The sequence below is a fragment of the Pantherophis guttatus genome, chromosome 1 (assembly GCF_059756535.1).
Source record: "Pantherophis guttatus breed Tessera chromosome 1, ASM5975653v1, whole genome shotgun sequence".
In the NCBI taxonomy this organism is placed as follows: domain Eukaryota; kingdom Metazoa; phylum Chordata; class Lepidosauria; order Squamata; family Colubridae; genus Pantherophis; species Pantherophis guttatus.
This window is the reverse complement of record NC_142063.1, coordinates 72,405,948-72,427,690: the sequence shown is the minus strand read 5'-3', so window position 1 is coordinate 72,427,690 and position 21,743 is coordinate 72,405,948. Positions and strand designations below refer to the sequence as shown.

General features: G+C 37.0%; 1 protein-coding gene across 1 annotated transcript in view; it reads right to left on the bottom strand.

Annotated features, from left to right (window-relative positions):
- Positions 1-20,540, bottom strand: part of LOC117665594 (deubiquitinase DESI2-like) — a 54,274-nt gene extending 33,734 nt beyond the window's left edge. The window contains exon 1 of the mRNA XM_034417665.3: positions 18,735-20,540. Coding sequence (XP_034273556.1) covers positions 18,735-18,773 — 39 coding nt within the window. The 5' untranslated portion in view covers positions 18,774-20,540. The remainder of the gene's footprint in view (positions 1-18,734) is intronic.
- Positions 20,541-21,743: the final 1,203 nt, after the last annotated feature.

Here is a 21,743-nt window from a genome sequence, read left to right as displayed (position 1 = left end):
AAAAACGTCTTGGAGTAGATATGGATTTAAACTTGGATTCCAATTTCCTTTACAATTACTAGGTTTATATGACAATTGCCATATTTTTCGGACTGTAAGATACTTCAGAGTATAAGATGCACCTTATGTTTTTGGGGAGGAAAATAAGAAAAAAGCTGATTGGCAGGTGGATCGGCCTCCCGGAATACCCCCAATCAGCTGTTCCCAGAGGTGAACTTTAGCAACAAGTTAGTTGGTTGTGAGCTGTGTGCCTTGTTTCCATTTCAGAGGCTTTTTTTTCAGCCTCTGAAACCTCCCTTTAAGAGGCTTTTTTTCAGCCTCTGAAACCTCCATTTCAGAGGCTGGGCGGGACTACATTCAGTGTATAAGACCCACCCAAATTTTCACCCTCTTTTAGGGGGGAAAAAGGTGCGTCTTATACTCCGAAAAATATGGTATGCATCTTTACTAGATGCAAATGACTCAGTTCAGAATAATTGTTCAGTGAATAATTTATTTCACTGAAGATCCTGCATTTTAACACTGTCTCCCAGACCTCAGTAGGCTCGAAGCCAAGGGTTACTTGAATGTTCCAGGCCACGACTGCCTGATTTACCTTCCAAAGAAGGTTCCCTGGCTTCAATTAATCATTCTGCCAATAGTGAGAATTAGGTTTATATTCATGGCAACACAACTTGTTCAACTGATTTGGTTCAAAAGCAAATTCTTGTTTTTCTGCAGGAAAATGTACAAGTGTGTGCAAACTTTTTTAGGACAGGGATGCATAGTTGGACAAGTATATAAGCTCTTGGGTAAAAGCAAATTGGTGGAAGAAAATCCCAATAGATTTTCATAATGAAAAGCAGCCTTAAACTCCTCAGAGAAGTATGAGGGAGGAAGTATTTGCAAAGATATTTAAGGATCTGGAGATCTGTGGGAGGAAAGTGGCCTTAGACATCCATTCAACAATCTGTTTTGCAGTTTTTAAAAGTCTATCAGGGACTTGTGACACAGATAATCTTTTCATCAATATATGGCTATATTCTCACTGTGCCAAAACCAAGCAAACCGCATTATGCTCTAGTGTGCCATTTAAATTCAGCCACTGTGTCATGTAAAACGCACAAAATGTATAAAGTGGAAAGGTTACTCAGATGTGGCCTACCACAAATAGTACGTTCTGCAGCTATAAATCATTTGAAGACTGCCCTGCCTGATACTGTGAACAAAAGAGATTCATATTTGCAAAGACAACACCCCCACACCCTCGCATTTCAGAGAAAAAGGCAGGTTTAATCTCCTTTCCTTTCATTGGGATGACCAGTATTCTCAGTTCTGACCCTTGTTGGAGAAATTCCCTTCCCAGAGTCCTCCTTTCAACCCAAAGCAGAAGAGTTCTGATTCCTGAAGTTTTCTAAAACGTACTTTAACCACACCTCAGTCAAATGGTATTTTCAAATGGCCCATCAAATGTGTGGGCAGAAAAAATTAAAACAATGTCCCCAAATTTCTCACTGGTGATTGTAGCATAGTTCATTGAAAAAAAACCAATGAGAGGACATCTCCCTGACATCACTCAGTTGTTACAACCTGAAACCCCCACAGGTTCAACCTTAAACTGTCTACCATGGACCTCACCCCATTCCTAAGAGGTCCATAAAGGGGGCGTGCATAAGCGCACCAGTGTGCCTACCATCCCTATCCTACTGTCCCCATTTATTTGTACTCATTTCCTATGTTCATGTCCATGTTTATACTTATATCTGTTATATTGTACATGTTTGACAAACTAAATAAATAGATCCGGGGGGGGGCAGGGGGGGAAGATGAATCATTATAAAAGTGTTTATTTTGTTCCATTTGTTTAGAATATTTACACATATCTTTTCATGGCATGTTTAAGAATAAGATATATTCACCAGAGATAGATGTATAACTCACACAAAGTATCAGAACACCCCTAAAAAATCTCAAGATTGAAAACTAGCCTAAATCATGATTCCTCAAAAGTGCTATTGATTTCATGAACCAGCTGGATGCATGGAAGTGGAAGGGAAAGATGAGGAGGAGGAGGAGGAGGAGGAGGAGGAGGAGGAGGAGGAGGAGGAGGAGGAGGAGGAGGAGGAGGAGGAGGAAGACAGCCCTACCATGAACATCTTCAGCTTGTAGTGACCATGTATAAAATAACAACCTGGAAGAGGAAAGAAAAGCTGAGGTTGTTTGAAAAATGTAATGAAAATCGATGAGTGGATTTGATAGCCGTGAGGTCGGAGCCTCAGTTATTTGGTGAATAGGAAGTAGGAAATGAAGAATGAACTGCACGAGCAGAGGTTTTGCTGTGCCTCCCTTGCTTGTAATGAGAACATGAAAGGAGTCCTGCAGCTCAGATCTTTTGACTCCAATTCTGATCCTCCAGGGGTCAACCAGACATTGGAGAGTTTTGTGTTAACATTGTGCATGCCCTGGAAGCAATGAAAATGTGGGTAGAAAGCAGCCACACCTACAGCACATTTCAGTCTTCAGCCCCTGTTCTTTAAGTAAGGTGCACCAGGAACCCTGCTCTGAGTTGAATCAGAAGGAGGGGGACAAAAAAAAAAACAACCCAAATAATCCAACCCTTAGCTCTATTCCTCTGGCCTGTTTCTTTGCTTACTTCAGTGGGATATAAGAAAATAAAATGTAGGAACCAATCACACATCTCACTTCCTTTTAGCACTCTCTGTGTGCAGTATATAAATAAACCTCTTCCAAGTCTCTCACCGTGACATGCAATTATTTTGCAGCATGTAATTCAACACTTACACTTTAAGCATACATTTCTGGAGTCATTAAAGCTATTACCAGCTGGGGAAAAAAAATAATGCATATGGAAATTCTAAAAGTAAAAGTAATGACTACTTGCATGCTTTCTGGCATGCTGAGCACTTTTAAAAAGTTTCCCCCTCTCTCCAACCTTTTTGTTCATCAGAATTCATGCAAGATTTCCCACTATGTCCATTAATCTTTTCAAAATCTCATAGGCTTGTCTTAGTAAAACAGAATTATATATATATATATATATATATATATATATATATATATATATATATATATATGTAGGTCTTTGGTTATTCGGGTCTTCTCCCACGTAAAATTGGAAGTGTCTTGGCGACGTTTCGACGAAGTCTCATTCGTCATCTTCAGGCTGGTGTTCTCGGCTTCGTGCTTCCAGGAGCAATGAAGCCGAGAACACCAGCCTGAAGATGACGAATGAGACTTCGTCGAAACATCGCCAAGACACTTCCAATTTTACGTGGGAGAAGACCCGAATAACCAAAGAACTACATACAAACACCCGCGAAAACCTGAGAAAACATATACATATATATATATATATATATATATATATATATATATATATATATATAATCATCATATAAAGAGAGTTTAAGAACTACATCTACAGTATATGCTTATGAGTGATGCCCATCATTAATGAAGTATAAACTTGATTCATGCATGCTGGTTCATTACATAATAAATACAACCTTAAGTGGAAAATAAGTTAAATCACACATGAAAAAATAATCTCAGTTAATTTCCAGCCTTCAGTTATAAGACTCATGTAGAATACAGTAATCAAATCATTAAAGTCACAAACATATTTGGCTCATATTTACATCCACTGTGAGATGAAGACCACTTGTTTGGCAAGAATAACATCACACAAATCTGATTCAAATCAATTCACAGTTCCCACATTGTGCTACACCATAATTTGACTGATGTATTATGGTTGATTTTTGAAAGGGCTCCAATTTCATTTAGAGTTTCGGGACTGTAAACTACTTTGACAAAACGTTTCCACTCAAACATGTCATAAATATCTCTTGTGGAAACCACTTTTGGACTTTTTGTTTTGTTCAGTATCCATCCATTCTCATCCCTATCTATGCTTTTTTTTTCTCCCAATTTTTTTTTTATTTTTCAAAACACAAAACATAAAATACATCTTTTTAGAGTAGGTGCTTGTTCCGTCATATAAGTACAATTATTAAGATTCCCACAATCAATTTTGTTCCCATTTTTATCCAATTACATTTTTAAAAAAAAAGAAAGAAAAAAAATCTTATTCTAAACATTTATCATTCAATTATTTTGCCCAACATTCTAGACTATAAACACCATTCTAAATCTCTATCATTTTAACAATCAATATTTCATATACATTTCTCAATTTAAGACCCATTACACCAAATCTATATTTCACTTCTTGATCACAAGTAATATCCAAATCTTATCAAAAATTTATTTCCCTTTTCTCTTAAAATTTTTACAAAATCAATCAACATTTCGCTCTGTAGTTTATTACTTCCAAAATATTTTATTTTGATTTAGTTACTCCATAGTTATTCTCTTATACTATTAAAATTATTTTGGCTAATTCATAGTTTATATAACTCCAATCTGATTATTTAACTGGTTCACAGTTATATTATTATTCTCCTGTAAAGTTTCTTCCACTTCCTCCTAATTTTATTTTTTAGCTGGTTCACATCTTGATCTGCTGCTTTCCAGCAAGGCTTACCTCCACTCCTGACCTTAAATTATTTTGTCTGGTTCACAGTATGATTTTAACTACACACCAACCTTATCTCCATTACTCCTCCTATATTTATTTTATAACTGGTTTGCAACTTAAATAGTTGCTTTCCAGCAGTGCTTTCCTCTGCTTCCACCTTCATCTCTATCTATGCTTGTTTACAACTCCATTGTAATGGAGTTCTTAAAAACTCCATTCAGTGGTGTTTGCAACACAAGGATACCAAATCAATGACAGGTGCATGATTGTGCAAACATCACAATTTAGCATTGTGTTAAGAGGCTGACACAAATATGTAACTCATAACATTTGTGTGATTACATAATCATATATGTCTTTGCCCTCATGGATTCCCATGTTTTCATTCCCATTGCATTTAGTTTATCTTTATATTTTTCTTGCGAGAAGAATGGTCTTATGCATAACCATTTTTTTTCTTTTGCTAAGCACTTAGTATTTTAAAAAGATCATACTTTACTTATTGATTTTTATCTATTTATTTTCTATCCTGTTTTTCATTTAGGAGCTCAAGATTTCACACCTAATGGTTCCTCCAGCTATCTTTCTCCACAAACAAAAATCTTTTGAAGTAGGTTGATTGAGAGAACATGACTGGCCAAGTAACCTACTAAGCCAGGGGTGTCAAACTCGAGGCCTGCAGGCCAGATCTGGCCCACAAGCTGCTTAGATCTGGCCCACAGGGCCACCCTGGAAACAGCAAAGGACTGGCCCACCGTGCCTCTGCCAGCAAAAACAGAGCTTAGGAGGGCCACATGCGGCTCTCCCTAGCTCTATTTTTCCTGGCAGAGGGTTACAGGAGGCCATAGCAGCTGAAAACAGAGCTCAGGAGCCCATTTTCTCTGGCAGTAACATTGAGCTGGCCACACTCACCCTGGCCATGCCCACTCTGCCCCCCCTCCCCCCGAGGTCAAAAACAACCCTGAATGAAATAGAGTTTGACACCCCTGCACTAAGCTGTTGAAGGTGAGGAGTGACTGGAATCTGCGTCTCTTCTCCTAGTTTAATATGTTAACCAGTATACCACACTGCCTCTCACGCTATCTTTCTATTAGCATGTGCATATCTTAACTTTTCTTCCCACAAATCAATCGAATTGCTCAAGTTTTTTGCCATTGATGTATAATTTGCAATTGTGCTCTCCATTTTTTCTTGCAAACACACTTATATTGAGCTTTGGTACATTAATTTTTGGATCCATACTTTCTCATTGTATCGATTCAACATTCACTGCAAACCGTTTGGGTTCTCAGCCAACAGCACAATTTTATCTACACACAAAAGCACCTACATATTCACATCTCCAGCCCATGCACATATAAAGTGCACACATTCTTTATATACTATTTACGTTGACTGATAAGCAAGCTAATAATAAAATTATATGAATGGAACTATATTGCAAATACATTTATTGTTGGAACTACAGATCATAACAAAGGTGGAATTACATTTAAGATTTGATTCCATCTTTTCTTCATCCATTTTTAAATGTATTTTTTGAAATTCTGTATCCATTATTTCAATTTTATCACTTAATTTGTTTAATGCCAACACAATTTGAGCTGAGTCAATACTAGCTTGAGAAATCTGTTTGACCTTAGATCGCACCGATTCATCTTTAGATGGATCCATCTTAATAACTCCTATAATTTTTGACCAAATATTTCTATAACCTTATTCACAATTCAAAATCAATAGGTCATCAACTTGTATTTAAAATGTTGAATTGTTGTAGAGGAAAATCTTTAACCATCAGTTCTGTACCACAGATACTCAGAAGGGTCTTTTCAGAAAGACTTGGGCTTATTTTACTTTCACTTTAAGGAGCCAGAGACGACAAATAAAGCATTAAAGAGTCCCAAATTTTAAAAAGTTGAAAGTCCAAATTATTGAAGGCTTGCTTACAATTGCTTCTTGCGCCAGAGGCAGTGTAAAATACAAACAGTGAAATTCCTGTAGTCACGTTAATCAAGATCAGTTACACTCCTCAGCGCCATATTGCCCGCTGCGAACTTCAAACAGCAAACATGCTTTAGATTACTTTAAAACTTTTAACTTTTAGTCCACAATTTTCACAGCGTCTTCAAAAAAAAAGGATAATTGCCTTCAAATTTTCAGACGATCCCACAAACAAGCCATTTAAATATTTGGCTATTCAAAAAAAAAAAAGGTTCCTGTTCTCCACGTTTATGTCGACTCCAACATTCAGGCAGCTCTCATATATCTTATTTTTATCTTATTCAAACATAGCCATAAAACTTAATTTGCTGCCCTTCGCCCTGCGGACATTTTTTGTTTTTTGTTTCCTTGAATTTCAATTGGATGAGAAGCAAAACGTCTTCATGAAAAAACAAAGAGAGTCCTGTTGCCTTTTGAAAAAGCACCATTGGGGTAACCATAAGTGGATGTTTGAGAATCTCCATAGATACCAGGGAAAATCCTACACTTTCTTTAGATTAGGGCAAGCCAACTACAGGCTGAATTTATATATGATCTAAGCTAGCAATCAGAGGGTTTTTGAATTTAAAAAAATGAAGTCAGTATTACAGTCTAAGACAAACCAGGCAAACCACATTAAGGATTCAAGGGATTCATTAACTCATCAACTGTAGCTTAATCAATTCTCTTTGAACAAACTATAGGTTAGCATAGCAAGTGAACCCTAGAATGTATTGACTGTAGCACTGAAATTCAAAATGGCAGGCAATTTCTCAGGTGCTATGACCAGATATTAGATTGGACAGAGTTTGGATTCATTTCCAAAATGAGTTTAGGAGTATACATAGAATGTGGATACAGCAACTCTCTGCAGCTCTTGATAGCATCTTATCTCAGAATTATGGGATAGGTCAGCTTTGTAATCCAGGAAAGATGAAGTGGAAGATTGGAATTTGCCTTCCCAATCTCTCCAAAGCCCTTTTCTGGAAATGAAACTGAAGCACCACACCGTCCTATCATCTAAACCAACAGCCAAAGGAATAATATATCTGAGTTTTTGGAAGCAAAAATGCCTTTGATAACTAGTTTACACTGGATACATTTATTTTTGGATTTATTCATCCTTTTTTTTTAAAAAAAGGTTTCTTTTAAGATGAAGTACCCTAAAAATGATAAATAGCCTATCTTAAAAACATAATTTAAAAATAGTTACATACATCAGATTAATAAAAGTAGATTAAAAACTATTAAAATGTCATATCAGAATTCCAAGAATTATTAAAAATGGCCACAAAGCATCAAGGATTAAAACTAGCCAAAATTTATTTAAAGTGGCATTTATTCAACAACCATCTTGCAGCCCTAGTGCAAAAAATGTAATTAAAATGGCTTGGAGGAGGTCAGCAGCTGTGAAAAAGCTATTACAGTAGCGACTAGGCACTCCTACTAGAGTAGCTTGTGCTAAATCAATGGACTCCACACTACAGTATGGGAAAGCAGGCAGAGAAAGACCTTGAGACCATCAGAATAACAGAGTTGGAAGAGACCTTGGAGATTTTCTAGTCCAACCCCCTGCTCAAGCAGGAGACCTATACCATTCCAGATGAGTTGCTGTCCAGTCTCTTCTTAAAAGTCTCCAGTGATGGAGCACCCACAACTTCTGAAGGCGAGTGCTTCAACTGGTTGATTGTTCTCACTGTTAGGAAGTTTCTTTTTAGTTCTAGGTTGCTTCTAGGTTGCTTAGTACCTGCTTCGTCCATGAAAGATTTATCTTCCTCTATTGTTAGTGTGATCTTTTTCCAATCTTTTAAGGGGAAAGAATAACTGGATCATTGACAAAGTTATAATAAACAATCTTAGACAGTGTCTTCCAATTGGCAGCTTCACATCTAAGATCTCAAGAGTTTACTATTTACTTAAGAATGGCTCAGAGCAGAGCATAGAGATTTTTGAATGAGATGAGCTAGAGGTACACAAAAGCAGGTGCTAATTAAAAATGTATTTTTGCTGATGATAATTTATTTATACAGTGGAAATGTATTTTTAGAAGTGGATTTGGGAGATAGAGATGAACGAATGTTTATTTTCAGAAAATGGCTGCAGAGTTACAAACACATTCACTGCTGCCTCGTTCAGCTTCGGTTGTCTGATTTCATTAAGCTGTGACCTTGATGCCTTTTTTAAAACCAGGAATAAGCCTTGGTCTTGTATATAAATAGGGACTTATAGGATGCACTGCACTTCTAATAATTTATCCAAACTTTATAGGAAAAAAGGGTACCTGCAGATGACTTTGTTCTGTTCAGGAAAGAAGTGAGATAGAGAGATTTCTGTGGCAAATTTATTGAGACTTCCCTGTAAATGAGCTGCAATCTCACCAATTAACTTGGAATAAGCTACCGGTATATTACACTTACTGGGACTTGGCTTGGAGTTAGACTTAGACTTAGAATAACTTTATTGTCACTTTGAATGTACACTAATCGGCATACATTAAAATGAAATTTCGTTGCATACAGCTCTCAAAGGGTCACCACCTTCAATATACATAAATATGACAAAATAAATAAATAAATACAAAATTATGCATACATCCTCATATATTATATGACACACAGTCTAGTTCGGATGTATAGATGTACATGGCGAGAAAAATGAATCTTGCAAGTTTACCAGACGGATGGGCATAGGGAACAAAGCTGTTACAGAATCTGGTAGTTCTGCTAAAATACTTTGAAACCTCCTCCTAGAGGGGAGCAACATAAAAAAACAGACCATTACATAAACAGACAAACAATATAAACAGACCAGAAACATTAACAGAAACAGAGTTGGCATGCAATTTTTGCAGCTGATGTGCTTGCTTGTTCCTGTGTTAGCAGTCAGGAAAAATATATGTAACTGTTCATGTACTCTTCCTTACTTTGGAAGAGGCTAATATTTCTTCTGTCTTGATGGGTTTCTGTCTTCAGAATTGATGGGCTTCTGTTTTTCATGAAAATATAGTGAAATTTTGATTGATTGATTGATTAATAATGTGCTGTTTTTAACTCCCAGTAATCACATGGATATATTTCTTCCACGATAATATAATAGAATAAACCTTTTAAAAATGGATGACTTGGATTTTTATTTGGTTAGATTCTCCTTCTCCTTCTAGGGGTTAAGAGACAGAGAAGTGCTGGAAGAAGGATTAAAACTATGTCACACATTGCACACTACCCGAGACACACTGAAATAGCCATGATTCTGAAATGTTGGTAGGCATAAATATACCAAGGCAAACCATTTTGGGTTTTTTGCACGTTGCATGATCCAATCTGCCCATTTTCTCTCTGATCCGCCCCTCCCCCTCAGTCAGATTTGATCTGCAGTCAAATTACATTTAATGGAAAAACAAATCCCATTGAAATCAAATTTCTCTTCATGCACGTAGCAAAGAGTATAATCCAAGTTTATATTTCAACAGAAAATAGGTGATAGTTTTTCCAGAAGTATTTGGCAAGACAACGCTGTGCTATTTATAAATGGGGAAATGATCAAAGAAGGGTATGCTGTTCTTTCAAATATTGCCTTTGTATGGGTAATGAATACAATTTGTCTGTATATTCCCTAAGCAGGCACAAGTAATTTATTCACACATTAAAAGACAGGTAACCTGGGGACCATGTCTTCAAAGATGTTACTGTGCACAGTCTTGCAAATGGTTGCACGATCTCTAACACTTTTGAGCGCAAGCAATGTTCTCATAACCCAAGATGCAATGACTGGTTGCCAAGCAGTGTTGCTAAGCATAATCTCTCCATCGGTGAGAAAAGAGCTATTGAATGCTATGATGCAACCACCCACACCATGGACTCTTTAAAACTGCTTAAAGCCTGGCCTGAGAATTGTCTACCTATCTACCTACCTATTTATCTATCATGAGAAATACAGCCACTACTATGGATAGTTTATCAGGGGGAGTTTCTCCCTCTCCCTCCCCCCCCTCTCTCTCCCTCCTTCCCTCCCTCCCTCCTTCCCTCCCTCTGTTTTATGTTTTTCAGATGGGTATGGCTTATTTTTTTTATTTCATTATTTCTGTGTCCTATGATGTAAGCCTCTGAGTCATCTTGGAGTTTGGCTTCTACAGTTTTTGTTGGCATCTAAATAACGATTTATCAATTCAAGTGTTATAAAAAAAAGATTGGTGATAAAAGCTTTCCAAAACCTTGGGATGTGCATTATCTCTGTTGTTTTTAACATGAATTAGGAAGTCCTTAAACTGCTGTGTTCCAATCTGCTGGAAAAGTAGATGGTATTATTTTGTTTCCAAACAGTGAACCAGAAAGAACTGTGCCAGGGGTTCTTAAGTTTCCCTTTTTAGACTGAGAACTTCATAATCATTGGAAGGATATTGAGACTTGCCCTGGCAATGTGGCACCCAGATTGTGTCTTCAGAACTCCCAAAATAAATACAATTAATAAACATTTAAAAGAAATTCAGAATGGTGAAATTGCATGAAGTTATTGAATTTCATGACATTTTGGAGTTCCTGCCTGAATACTGCAAGCTTTTAGCTGGAAAGGCAAAAACCTTGAATGATCCAGCAAACTTCTAAAATTTTGATTGTGTTTTATTTCATTTCATTTTAGAGCTTATCCTAAGATCTGCCTGTGGATCATTAGTGGAAACCACTGCTTTGGTCCAATATGAATAAAAAATGATCCAGTCAGTAAGTCTCATTCCAAGTGTCTTCTGATTATGATGCATTTCTGAAAACAATCTCAGTAATCAGATTTTGGGTAACTATTTCACACGATTCTCAACAACAAAGAACAAATATTTTTGACTTTGATAAATAAATGTGTGTTGCATTTATAGCTTTCTCACACAGTAATATTGTTGTTTTAATGCTGCCTTTTGGCTGGAAAAATGAAAGATCCATGGATAAAATAAAGGCAGAATTTAGCCAGCGCAGTGGATATATGTGTAGAGGTGTAAATGGCAGAATGGGAAGAGAAAAGTCACAGAAGTTACCAACTGCCAAAGAAATGATCAGTCACAAACTTGCTTAATCTGACATATCAGCAGTTTAGCCATAGCTAAGTCACTCCTGGTGGCATAAGAGATCAATTTGTCAATTTTAAAATCACTTTTATTGTCATTTGTTCCACTTGCCTGAGCCACTAGGCAAGAACTTATAAAAGGTTACTCACCCTTGCTTAGTTATTCCTATTGCAATCAATTAAGAATTCTACCTAGAGTAATTTCTATTTCACAGAAAAATTCCTTCCTTCCTTCCTTCCTTCCTTCCTTCCTTCCTTCCTTCCTTCCTTCCTTCCTTCCTTCCTTCCTTCCTTCCCACAGCATTTGTCTTATTTTTCTAGGGTTATGGGAACAGTTCCAGTTTTATAAAACAGCTTGCCTGGTGAAATACAGCTGCTGACTTTCTTCCTTTATGTAACCAATTCTCCTTTACGGTTGGCTATTCTCCCCCCACGTTCTGTACAATTTGGTCATTGATCCACCTACATTTTAATTAGGTTGAGCATTTAAACTGGATTAAAGATGCTTCCTAATAGGAAACAGAATTTCAGACTCAGAAGAGATATTAATATCAGAAAACATAGAAAAGATTCCTAGCATTTGCCTAATTTGGTTTAACATCTAATATAAAGCCTCAATCACAAGATGATCCCAAATGGATGCCTTTGGTAAAGGTAGTGACTATCAGGCTTGAGCTTAATGTGAGTTAATTGTTTGAAATAGAAATTGTACATTCATGTTCAAAATGACAGTTTCTATTTAAGAACCCCAGTTATCCTTTTTCTTTACTGATTGCCTTCTCCTCTTTCTCTCTTGCTTCAAAGGAAACTAGGGTAAATGGTACTTTCTGGATTCACACAGTGCATTGAATTATAAACCATGCCACAGAACTCAGGTGAGGATTAAAAGTAATGGAGCACAGCATGGTTTGGATGAGTGTGGCTACTAGGTCTTTAACTGATCCAGCTAAACTCATTGTCTGAACTCACTGGGGAGTTTGCATCTTGAACTCTCTGATTAAACTGTCCTTTAACATTATTTTAAGATATAACTGCTATTCATATCCTGAGGTCATGCTGTTTTGGATTCGGAGTATGTATGTTTCATCTAGACTGAGCCTTGTCAGTTCTATGACTGGAGATGGATCACTGATCTGTTAGGGCCACCATATCTGGGCTGCAAAAATCCAGATGAATATTGAACGTTAGTTGTTACCCAATGACCATCTGGGTTTTTGCAGCCCATAACTGGCAGCTTTTTTTCTGTTCACTAATGTTTGGAGTCCTCTAAAATCTTCTACTACACCTAAAGCTATCTTGGTTCCAGGTTAAGAGCCATGATGGTACAGTGGGTAGATTGCAGTATTGCAGGATAATTTTGCTGACTGCTAGCAGTTTGATCCTGACTAGCTCAAGGTTGACTTAGCCTTCAAGGTTAGTAAAATGAGGACCCAGATTTTTGGGGGCAATATGCTGACTCTGTAAACTGCTTAGAGGGGGCTGTAAAGCACTATGAAGCAGTATACAAGTCTAAGTGCTATTGCTTTTAATAGGAACTACTGAGATAAAGCTTTCAATAAGAAGATCGCCTGAAGTTTTGTTTTACTTGCCTTTTGATTGCATGGCCAAATGTTAGCTATTTAAAGAAATCTCCATGAGATTTGGAATAGTTGGCAAAAGAAGACAGATACACCATTATTAATCTTTAGAATATTCTGGTTCAATTAAACATCCTAACAGCCATTTACCTTTCCCAACTTTTCCTCAAATTATGTTTGTATCTAAGCAACAAAATATCTTCAGTCGTGTGCAACGCTTTCAAGTCAAGAAAGTGCCACAGAAAAACCTAATCTATCTTCAGAGTGGAGGATTCTTTTTCATAAAGTAAGTCTTGGATGTTGGTACACTTTATTTTATGTGACAAAAAATAAATCTTATGTACATGGTTTCTCCAATCCAATTATTAACATTTCATTAAAGGCAATGTATTTCCTTCTGGTACAACTATCTAGCAGGGTGAAGATAAATTTCTGCAATCTTTAAATACACAAGACATCAAGGCTTCAAGAAGAAACTATTTCATATCTGCACAGATGCTCATAATTGCGCTTTCATCCTCAGGCTAAGCTTTTCTTTGGCTAAAGTACTCCCATGTGCTGAAAGAGGATCATGCCAGCCATGACAGAGCTTTAAATCCATGGTAATTGGCATCCCTCCCACCTGCCACAATTGCACTTAATCTATTTTGTGACAATTGATGGAGCACTTCTATTCCCCCTCTCCCAGGGACACAAACGCACGTCCAATACATACATCCTGGAGTGCTATGTTGTACACTCACTATATAATTCATAGGAAAAATTATGCATTATATTCAAAACCCTCATAACAAGCCAGATCGGTTGTACCTTTTATTCACCCAGGTTGAACAAACCGCAAAATCGTTTATTATCATTTTTATGGTAATAAAAATCTCTGTTTCCCTAGTTAAAATGAGTGGCTAGTTCTCATCACCGTGTGTAATTAGCTGGGCTCATATTTAGCAGTAAAACATAGTTTGAAATATTGCTTCTTTGGTTTGTGGCTCTTCGTCTGAACCCAGCTGTGCTATGTGCATGATGCTTGAATTCTGTCAATCGTAATCTATTCAATGTGTTAGGATTAAATAAACTGGGACTTGATGTAGTACATTAAGCAGGCAGTGATGTGAGACTGCGATATATGACCATGACATGTTTTAATGATTAAGGAAACAAGAATGAAAAAGAATATCTGACTGCCCTTGAGTACAATCTAGAAATATGAGGTGGTCCAGAAACTGCTGCCATGAAACTCTGGTAAGAGCCACAGTGGTCTCAGTCCATTGTAACATTACTGTATAAATGATTGGAATTATGCCATTTGGTCCCACCATATCATGACATTGTGGAAGAAATGGTGTAAATGTACCATTGGTTTGTGGGATGTCAATTGCCTTGTTTACCTCCTTCAGATTGCCCACGAATGTTGCTAAATTGTTACCAGCAATTACCAGGACAACCTAAATTATTACTAGTTATTTCTCATCTGACAAAGATTTCTTGTCTGTTTGGTTCATCTGCAATACTTAATCTAATTTCAAAAGCCTTCTATAAGAAATCTGTTTAACTCTTGAGAAGCATTCTTTCCTGGTAGGCTACTGGCAAGGGCGGAAAGGGCAAAGCAAAAGTAGCAAGTTTTAGAAAGAGTAAGAGAGAAGGGGTCTCTCTCCTTCCTGCTTCCACTCACAGAGTTGATACAGTCCAAACTAGAAGAAGCCCTTCCTTCTTGAGGGAACATGGAGCCCAACAGTTCTTTATAAATCCAAACCTACCTGGACAAGAGCATCTCAGGATTTGCTCATCTTCTGAAACTTTTCTGAACCCTAATAAAGAAAGACTCTTATTTGTTAGATATGAATCTTTTTCTAGCACTGTGTGCAAATTATGGAAAATAGCAATAGCAATAGCACTTAAAATTATATACTACTTCACAGTGTTTTACAGCATTCTCTCAGCAGTTTACAGAACCAGAATAATGTCCCCAACAATCTGGGTTCTCATTTTACTGACCTAGGAAGGATGGAAGCCTGAGTCAACCTTGAGCCAGCTGGTCAGGATCAAATGAAGATTTAGGAGCAGTTTTAAATAAGCATTATTAAAAATCAAGATAACGTATCTATTCTGCTACTTAATCTCTTTTCCCAATTGTCTTTTGATTTTTGTCATACTTGGGGTTTTAACTTCTTATGTGAGCATTTGCTTTGAGAAGTAGGATATGTGAGGTATTACTATAAGCAATTGATGGCTCATTGGGGGAATTTGCTCAGTTGATGGGTTCAGGATTACAGGAAATGTTTCCTGATAGGAACATATTTCCTTGATAAATCAAGCAGTCCAGTGTAAATAAATAAATAAATAAAAATAAATAAATAGTTCAATGTTCTTTTCAACTTAGCACAAGTCAATATGTGATTATATTGCTAGACGTTATATAGTGAGCTTCATCTGCTTTGATCCATTTTTATAGCAGGTGGGAGCACTTAGGTGACTTCGGCAGATTTCAAATAAGAAACTATCAGGAAATTCTGAGACTGTAGATTAGATTGGGAAACTGGAGGGGGGGAAACATTCCAGAAGAAGGCAATGGCAAACCACATTTGTATTCTGGATAAAAATTGGAGGAAATTTGGGGGGAAATAGGAGGAAGATGTGTTGGATATGTTTGCGGCTTTGGGTTGTTTGTAAAAGTAATAAAGGCAGGATACCAATAAATAAATAAATATTCTTCAAGGTAGATTTGTCATTACAGTTACAAAAAATGGGGGTTGACTTGGTCTTTAAACTACTTCATGAAAATCTTGTTAATCTAACAAAACTACTGAGTGCTATTTAAAGAGCATCAGCCATGCTTAAATTGTCAGGTGTGATAGACCATTGGAATCCACTGAATCCTGGGTATAATGCTAAAGTAGCATGTAATTTCTAGTAATGTTCTTTAGTCATAGAAGGCCAAACATTACATTTCTGAAGCTTAATAGTTTAAAAGATCAGTGATGTCCATTTCAAAATGTATAGTGAAAGATAAAACCCATTTCCCTTCCATATTCCTTCCTGAAATTAGAAGCCAATTGGATCAAATTTCCAGCAAGACGTTTAAGAACAATAGTCAATGGTCCTATTCTATCTTACGTACTACTGAAAGTAATAGGCTTTATATATAAAATAAAGAGATTATAATGCATTTTTTTCAGTGAACAATTGTTCCCAAAGTAGATGCAATTGGTAACCAGATTTACCTGCCATGCTACAAAAATAACTCCAAAAGGCTACCAATTAAGCTAAAAGGAAGCATTTTTAAGTTCCATCAATCAACACAAGAGATATTTAAGCTTGTGCAAAAATTTTCATATTAAAATCAGCAGGGAGGCATACATACAAAGCGAATAATTTTGGCTTGAGCATACCAGCCAAAATGTTCAATGTTCAATGAACAAATGTTCAAAATTTGTTATCACTGGAATAAGGCCATTGATTTGAACACAGTGGTGAATGATCTTGAGCCAAAGCTTGTTCTCAGAACACGCACATATGATGTCTCATGGATCATAGAATAATCAGATTCTAGGTAGGTAGGTAAGTAGGTAGGTAGGTAGGTAGGTAGGTAGGTAGGTAAATAAAGAGATAGATAGATAGATAGATAGATAGATAGATAGATAGATAGATAGATAGATTGATTTGCAGGATAAGAAGATTTCTACATTCAAAGATAGGATATGCAAAATGGGATAACAAAAATATATTTATCACAATGTTATAGAGATATTCATGTCTTTCACCTCAGTCTTCCTATGCAAGAAGACAAATAATGCTGGTAGCCAACATGGGGGACATGGACTTGCAGTGCAACACATCTAGATGGAACCCAGTTGAGAATGGTTATTGAAGATATTAAATTCTGTTAACTTATATACAGTATTACAGATTTATTTCAATACCAAGTGAACATAATTACCATCACAAATATCTCTTAATATTCTCACATAGGCACTTCTTTGCTGACCAGTTCTCAGAAAAAGGTTGTAATTGTTCAGGTGGCAGACTGATTATAATCAAAACATATATCCAACAACCAAAAAAAAAAGGGAAATATGCTACTTATTTACAAGCAATCCAAGACACAAGGTGTAATTTGCAACAGTTCTAGTTCAGTCTTATAATAAAGTAAGACCTTTATATTATTATCTTTCATTAAGGGACCAACACTTTCTTTTTCACAGAATTTTTTAATCTTTCTCTTTCTTACATCTCACTTATTAATTATGAAATCAGCTTGAAAACAAAGTGAACTGAGATGCTTAAGATAACAGTGAGATCCTAAACACCAGAAACGAAATGATGTTTCAAATTACAACTTTGCATTAAGCAATACCAACAAATGGAGAATTACTGAATATTCCAGGGTTAGCTGATTCTTCCATTCAGGACTTTTCTCACTCAAATCCACTAAAACCTTTTACTATAATTCATATCTTGATTGAATAATAGAGCTTTTGTCTTCATAAATTTTTCAGAAGTGGAAATGAGCACTTTAGAAAAAGCCAGTAGCTGAATCTAAATTGACAATGAAATTGGTTATTATTTTGCACATCTGCTAATCCTTTGAGTTTTGGATGAAAAAAAAAAAACCCAGAAGAAACATCTTATTAGTCAAGAGAATTCAAGCTCCTTTGTGAAAGTATCTTTTATTAAGAATTTAATATTGATAATCCAGAGGAAGATATAAATTAAACTTATCAGTGTACTTAAGACTTTCCTGATTTTTTATTGATGTTACTGATCTCTATTATCCGAATAGCCTTTTTTTCCCATTGACTCTAAACATATTGTCTCTACTTATTATCAGCATCACAAAGATCCAATGTAGAAAAGCAATGAAAAGTGGTGTTAATCCAGACAACCTAAAGAGAATATATTCAGATACCAATAATGCTTTTAAAATAATAATACACAATTAACTGAATTTTGCTATAAAGCCATAATAAAAGACTTGCCAATTAAACCAGTTCTCATGGTGTTAAAGGTCATCTTAAAATATTTCCAAAATACATGAAAGAATTTCTTCAGTCACACTCCTGAGATCCTAATGTGGAATGCTAAGCAAGAGATTGCATGGTTATTTTGGAACAATCCTTACAGAACAGTACTGTATTTTTATAAAAAAGATCAGGCTTTATAAGGATTTCTCTGATACATTACACTATTTCATTTCACTATCCCCCCCAAACCCCTCCGAAGCTTCCTTCTTTAGTCCAGAGCGCTTAATTGCCTAGAAAGTCAAGGGCATCCAGTTCAGGATATAAGCCATACAATTTATAGCCTTTCCTCTACCTGGGCTTCTAAAAGAAAGAATCTTTCCAATAGTAATTCTTAACTGCATCTTTAGTCTGATGAGATGGTCTCCCTTCAAAACACAGTACTTTCTGAAGAAACCCAGGTATGGGCAACAGTAGCTTCTCTGTCACCAATGGCTCTGGAGATTCAGCCCAGCCAAGTGCCGTGCATGCTGCTTGGCTCATCATAATAGATTCTCTTGCCCAATCATATCCCAGAATTGTCTCCCCTACCTCCCACCTTGAAATGAAGGCATCTGCTTGTTTCTTACTCACCATGTCATAAACATTCAAGATCACCGGTTCATTTGCCATTGTAGATTGCAGTGATGCTTGGATTGAAGCCCTTAAATCCCTGCCAGATGTGGCGATGCCCAAGGGGATGGGTTTTTTTCCCCCTTAGTTACACAGGAAAACCAATGCCCATGCTATTGAGGAAGTATCAACTATTGTGGGGAGATCCGGAGAGGGTTTTCCAAGCCTTTTGATGCCAAAGTTTCTTGGTAACGAGGCTCCTTTTAAAACTCTCAGCTGAATATTCAATATTTTTTTTTAAAAAAATCACTGCAGATGATTGATGGGCCAGTGTTTGTACAGCATGTTCCAAGCCAGTCCCTATCCTCCTGTCTCCTAATGGCAAATCATAACTAACCACCACCAAAAGATAGAGTGGTTTGCTTTAAAAACGAGTCCCTCTAAACCTTCCAGGAGGGGAGAAATGTGGAAAAGATTACAGGACAGGTGGATGAATGAATCCAAATTAGACATTTAGCTAAACTTGAAATACTTTAAATAAACATCAAAATATGGAGTAATTTGGGGGAAGGTGCACTGAGGGATGGGAAGGGGAGAGCTTAAAGCAAAAATCTGTACTCCGTTTCTAGGCTAAAATAAATCCAAGCAGGCATTTACAGAAAATCTGAATTCCTATGTATATTCAGTCTCTAAAATCAGCAGAGGGGGAAAAAAATAGAACCATCTACTCTGCTACTGTTTTGTTTTTCTTGTACCTCAACCCCCAAAATGAAGAAATAATAGAATCTATCCAGGTGCTGAAATTTACCTTTCAAAGCTTCAGTTCCTCCTTCAATCTAGGTGATTATTTGGGGGGGGATGGGGGGAAGGCTTTGATACAAATTCCAGTTGAAAAATAAATCTGTAGGGAGGTAATTTTTCTTAAAAGAAAAGGAGAACACGCACTAAAGCAGTTCACTCAGTCTCTGAACCAAAACAGGGAGCCGAGAGGGAACTGTCCAGGGTACTGAAGCCTCTCCAGCCATCTATCCCACGGAACAGCACTCTTGGTAACCCTTTAGGAGAATCGCGTGCAAAGCGCTCTCCGGGTGCTGATGGCAAAACCGTAGCAAATCAGGAAATGCCGAGCACCAAGTCTTGGCTCTTCTTAGCACTTTGTACAGGAAGCTAAAAACCCCTTTTTCCACACCAGTTTCTCTCAACAGGAACATTGCCCAGAGACTGGAAAGAGCCGAAGAGTGCCACTCCATCTTTTTCTGAGAGAAGGCATCTCCAAAGGGAGAAGTTTAAACAACCAGCAAACGAATGAGAGCAGAAGGAACAGATATTACTTTTGATGGGGGTAGGAGTAGTTCTGTACTTTCTCTTATCCCGCTGCTGGTTAGGACTCTTGGGTCTAACAGTGCTGCAAATTCCTGCTGGAGTCTCATGAATCCCATTCGAATTAGACCTGGAGGCCAGAGTAAATTGTGAAATCCATTGCGGTAAATTTCTTCCTGTGTTTGCTCCTCCCTCCCCTCCAAAGCATAGTGAGATGTGCATTAAAGAGAAAGGAGGGGGAGCTTGGGAAGGGAGTGAGGAGGGGGGCTCTTCCTGCATCCAATGAGTTTCGGGGAGGGGAGAGAGCTGACCTTAAAGCTGGAAAAGCGCAGATCCTGCTGTAATATCCAAGAAAGGGTGCTGGGATTACCTCATCGGAGTGGGAGGGGTAGCCGAGGCGTTTTGCCAGCTTGCAGCCAACCACATCTGAATGAAAATTGCAGAGAGCCTGTTACATCAGCATCGCCCAGCATTCCCCTCTCTTTCACAGGCAACAGCTGCCCGCTTTTCCCAGCTGTGGGTGGACCATTCAGCCGAAGAGAAAAATGTGTTAGCATCCACCAATCACATGACAAGGACCAGCACTCACTACAAATCAAGGGAAATAAAAAACAGACTAGCCTAGGGCAGCATATATTTGTTTTGGTGCAGGCAAAGAGGGAACTGACAGAGATTCATGTTTCAGTTTATTTGAAATGTAGTTAATGATTTTATGCACTCTCATTTACACATTTTCTATGTTATTTTGAATTAGAATAGATAATTAACACTTAATGTGTCCAGTACAGGACTGGATAATTAATCCAAATGCATACCCTATATATTTAAGCTACCAGAGCATGCTTCAAGGGCGTTCATATACAGGTGTTTATATGTGCAACAAACAAGCATTTGTAAGCTTCCTCCATGTCATCTGCTGAATTAAATTTTTAAAAGTAGTTCCACCTTCTTTGATAACTCAATAAGAAAACCTCCAGCAATTGTATTGGAGATAACTTGAATCCCAAACTGCTAACATTCTAGTTGAATGCAATTCTCCCCCCCACACACACACACACACCTCCATCCATTAAGAAAGAATAATCTCCTTTTAGGGGTAAATTTGATTTCTATAAATCCATAAATTTGTTTTCTGTTTCTCATTCTTTTTACTAATATACTAGGTTTTGTTACCAGCTTTATGGTAAATGCATAAAAAGATTTCAGGATCACAGTTATATGTAAAATGGAAGATAAACTGAAAGATTTGGAAGACCTACATGCATCCTGCTCTCTTGATTTCACAAAGGAAGGAGTCAGCCACTCTTCTGAAGATCACCATATAAACTTAAGCTAAGCATTATTATTTATTTATTTTTTTTGGCATTTTCTAAGGACACCAACCATAATCTGGTACAATGCAGATAGGTTTTAAATGGGGAAAGAGTTTACATGTACTGGAAGTTTATTGAAGCAGATTTCATGGAGGAAATGAAGTGTGAAAAACTAAAAAGAAAGTACTATATGACATTTCCCAGCAAGTCTGAAGACTGGTAAGATCTATCTTTTCAGGGGATCTGGTATCAGAACAACAACATATTGTACTATCAGGGTACATCTAGAAATGAAAGACCTGACCACAGGTTCTATCAGCAAAATGAGTTCACTGTTGGAAGCAAATAATTATCATCCAGGTTTAGATTTTCATCCACAAACTAGGAAAAATAAGAA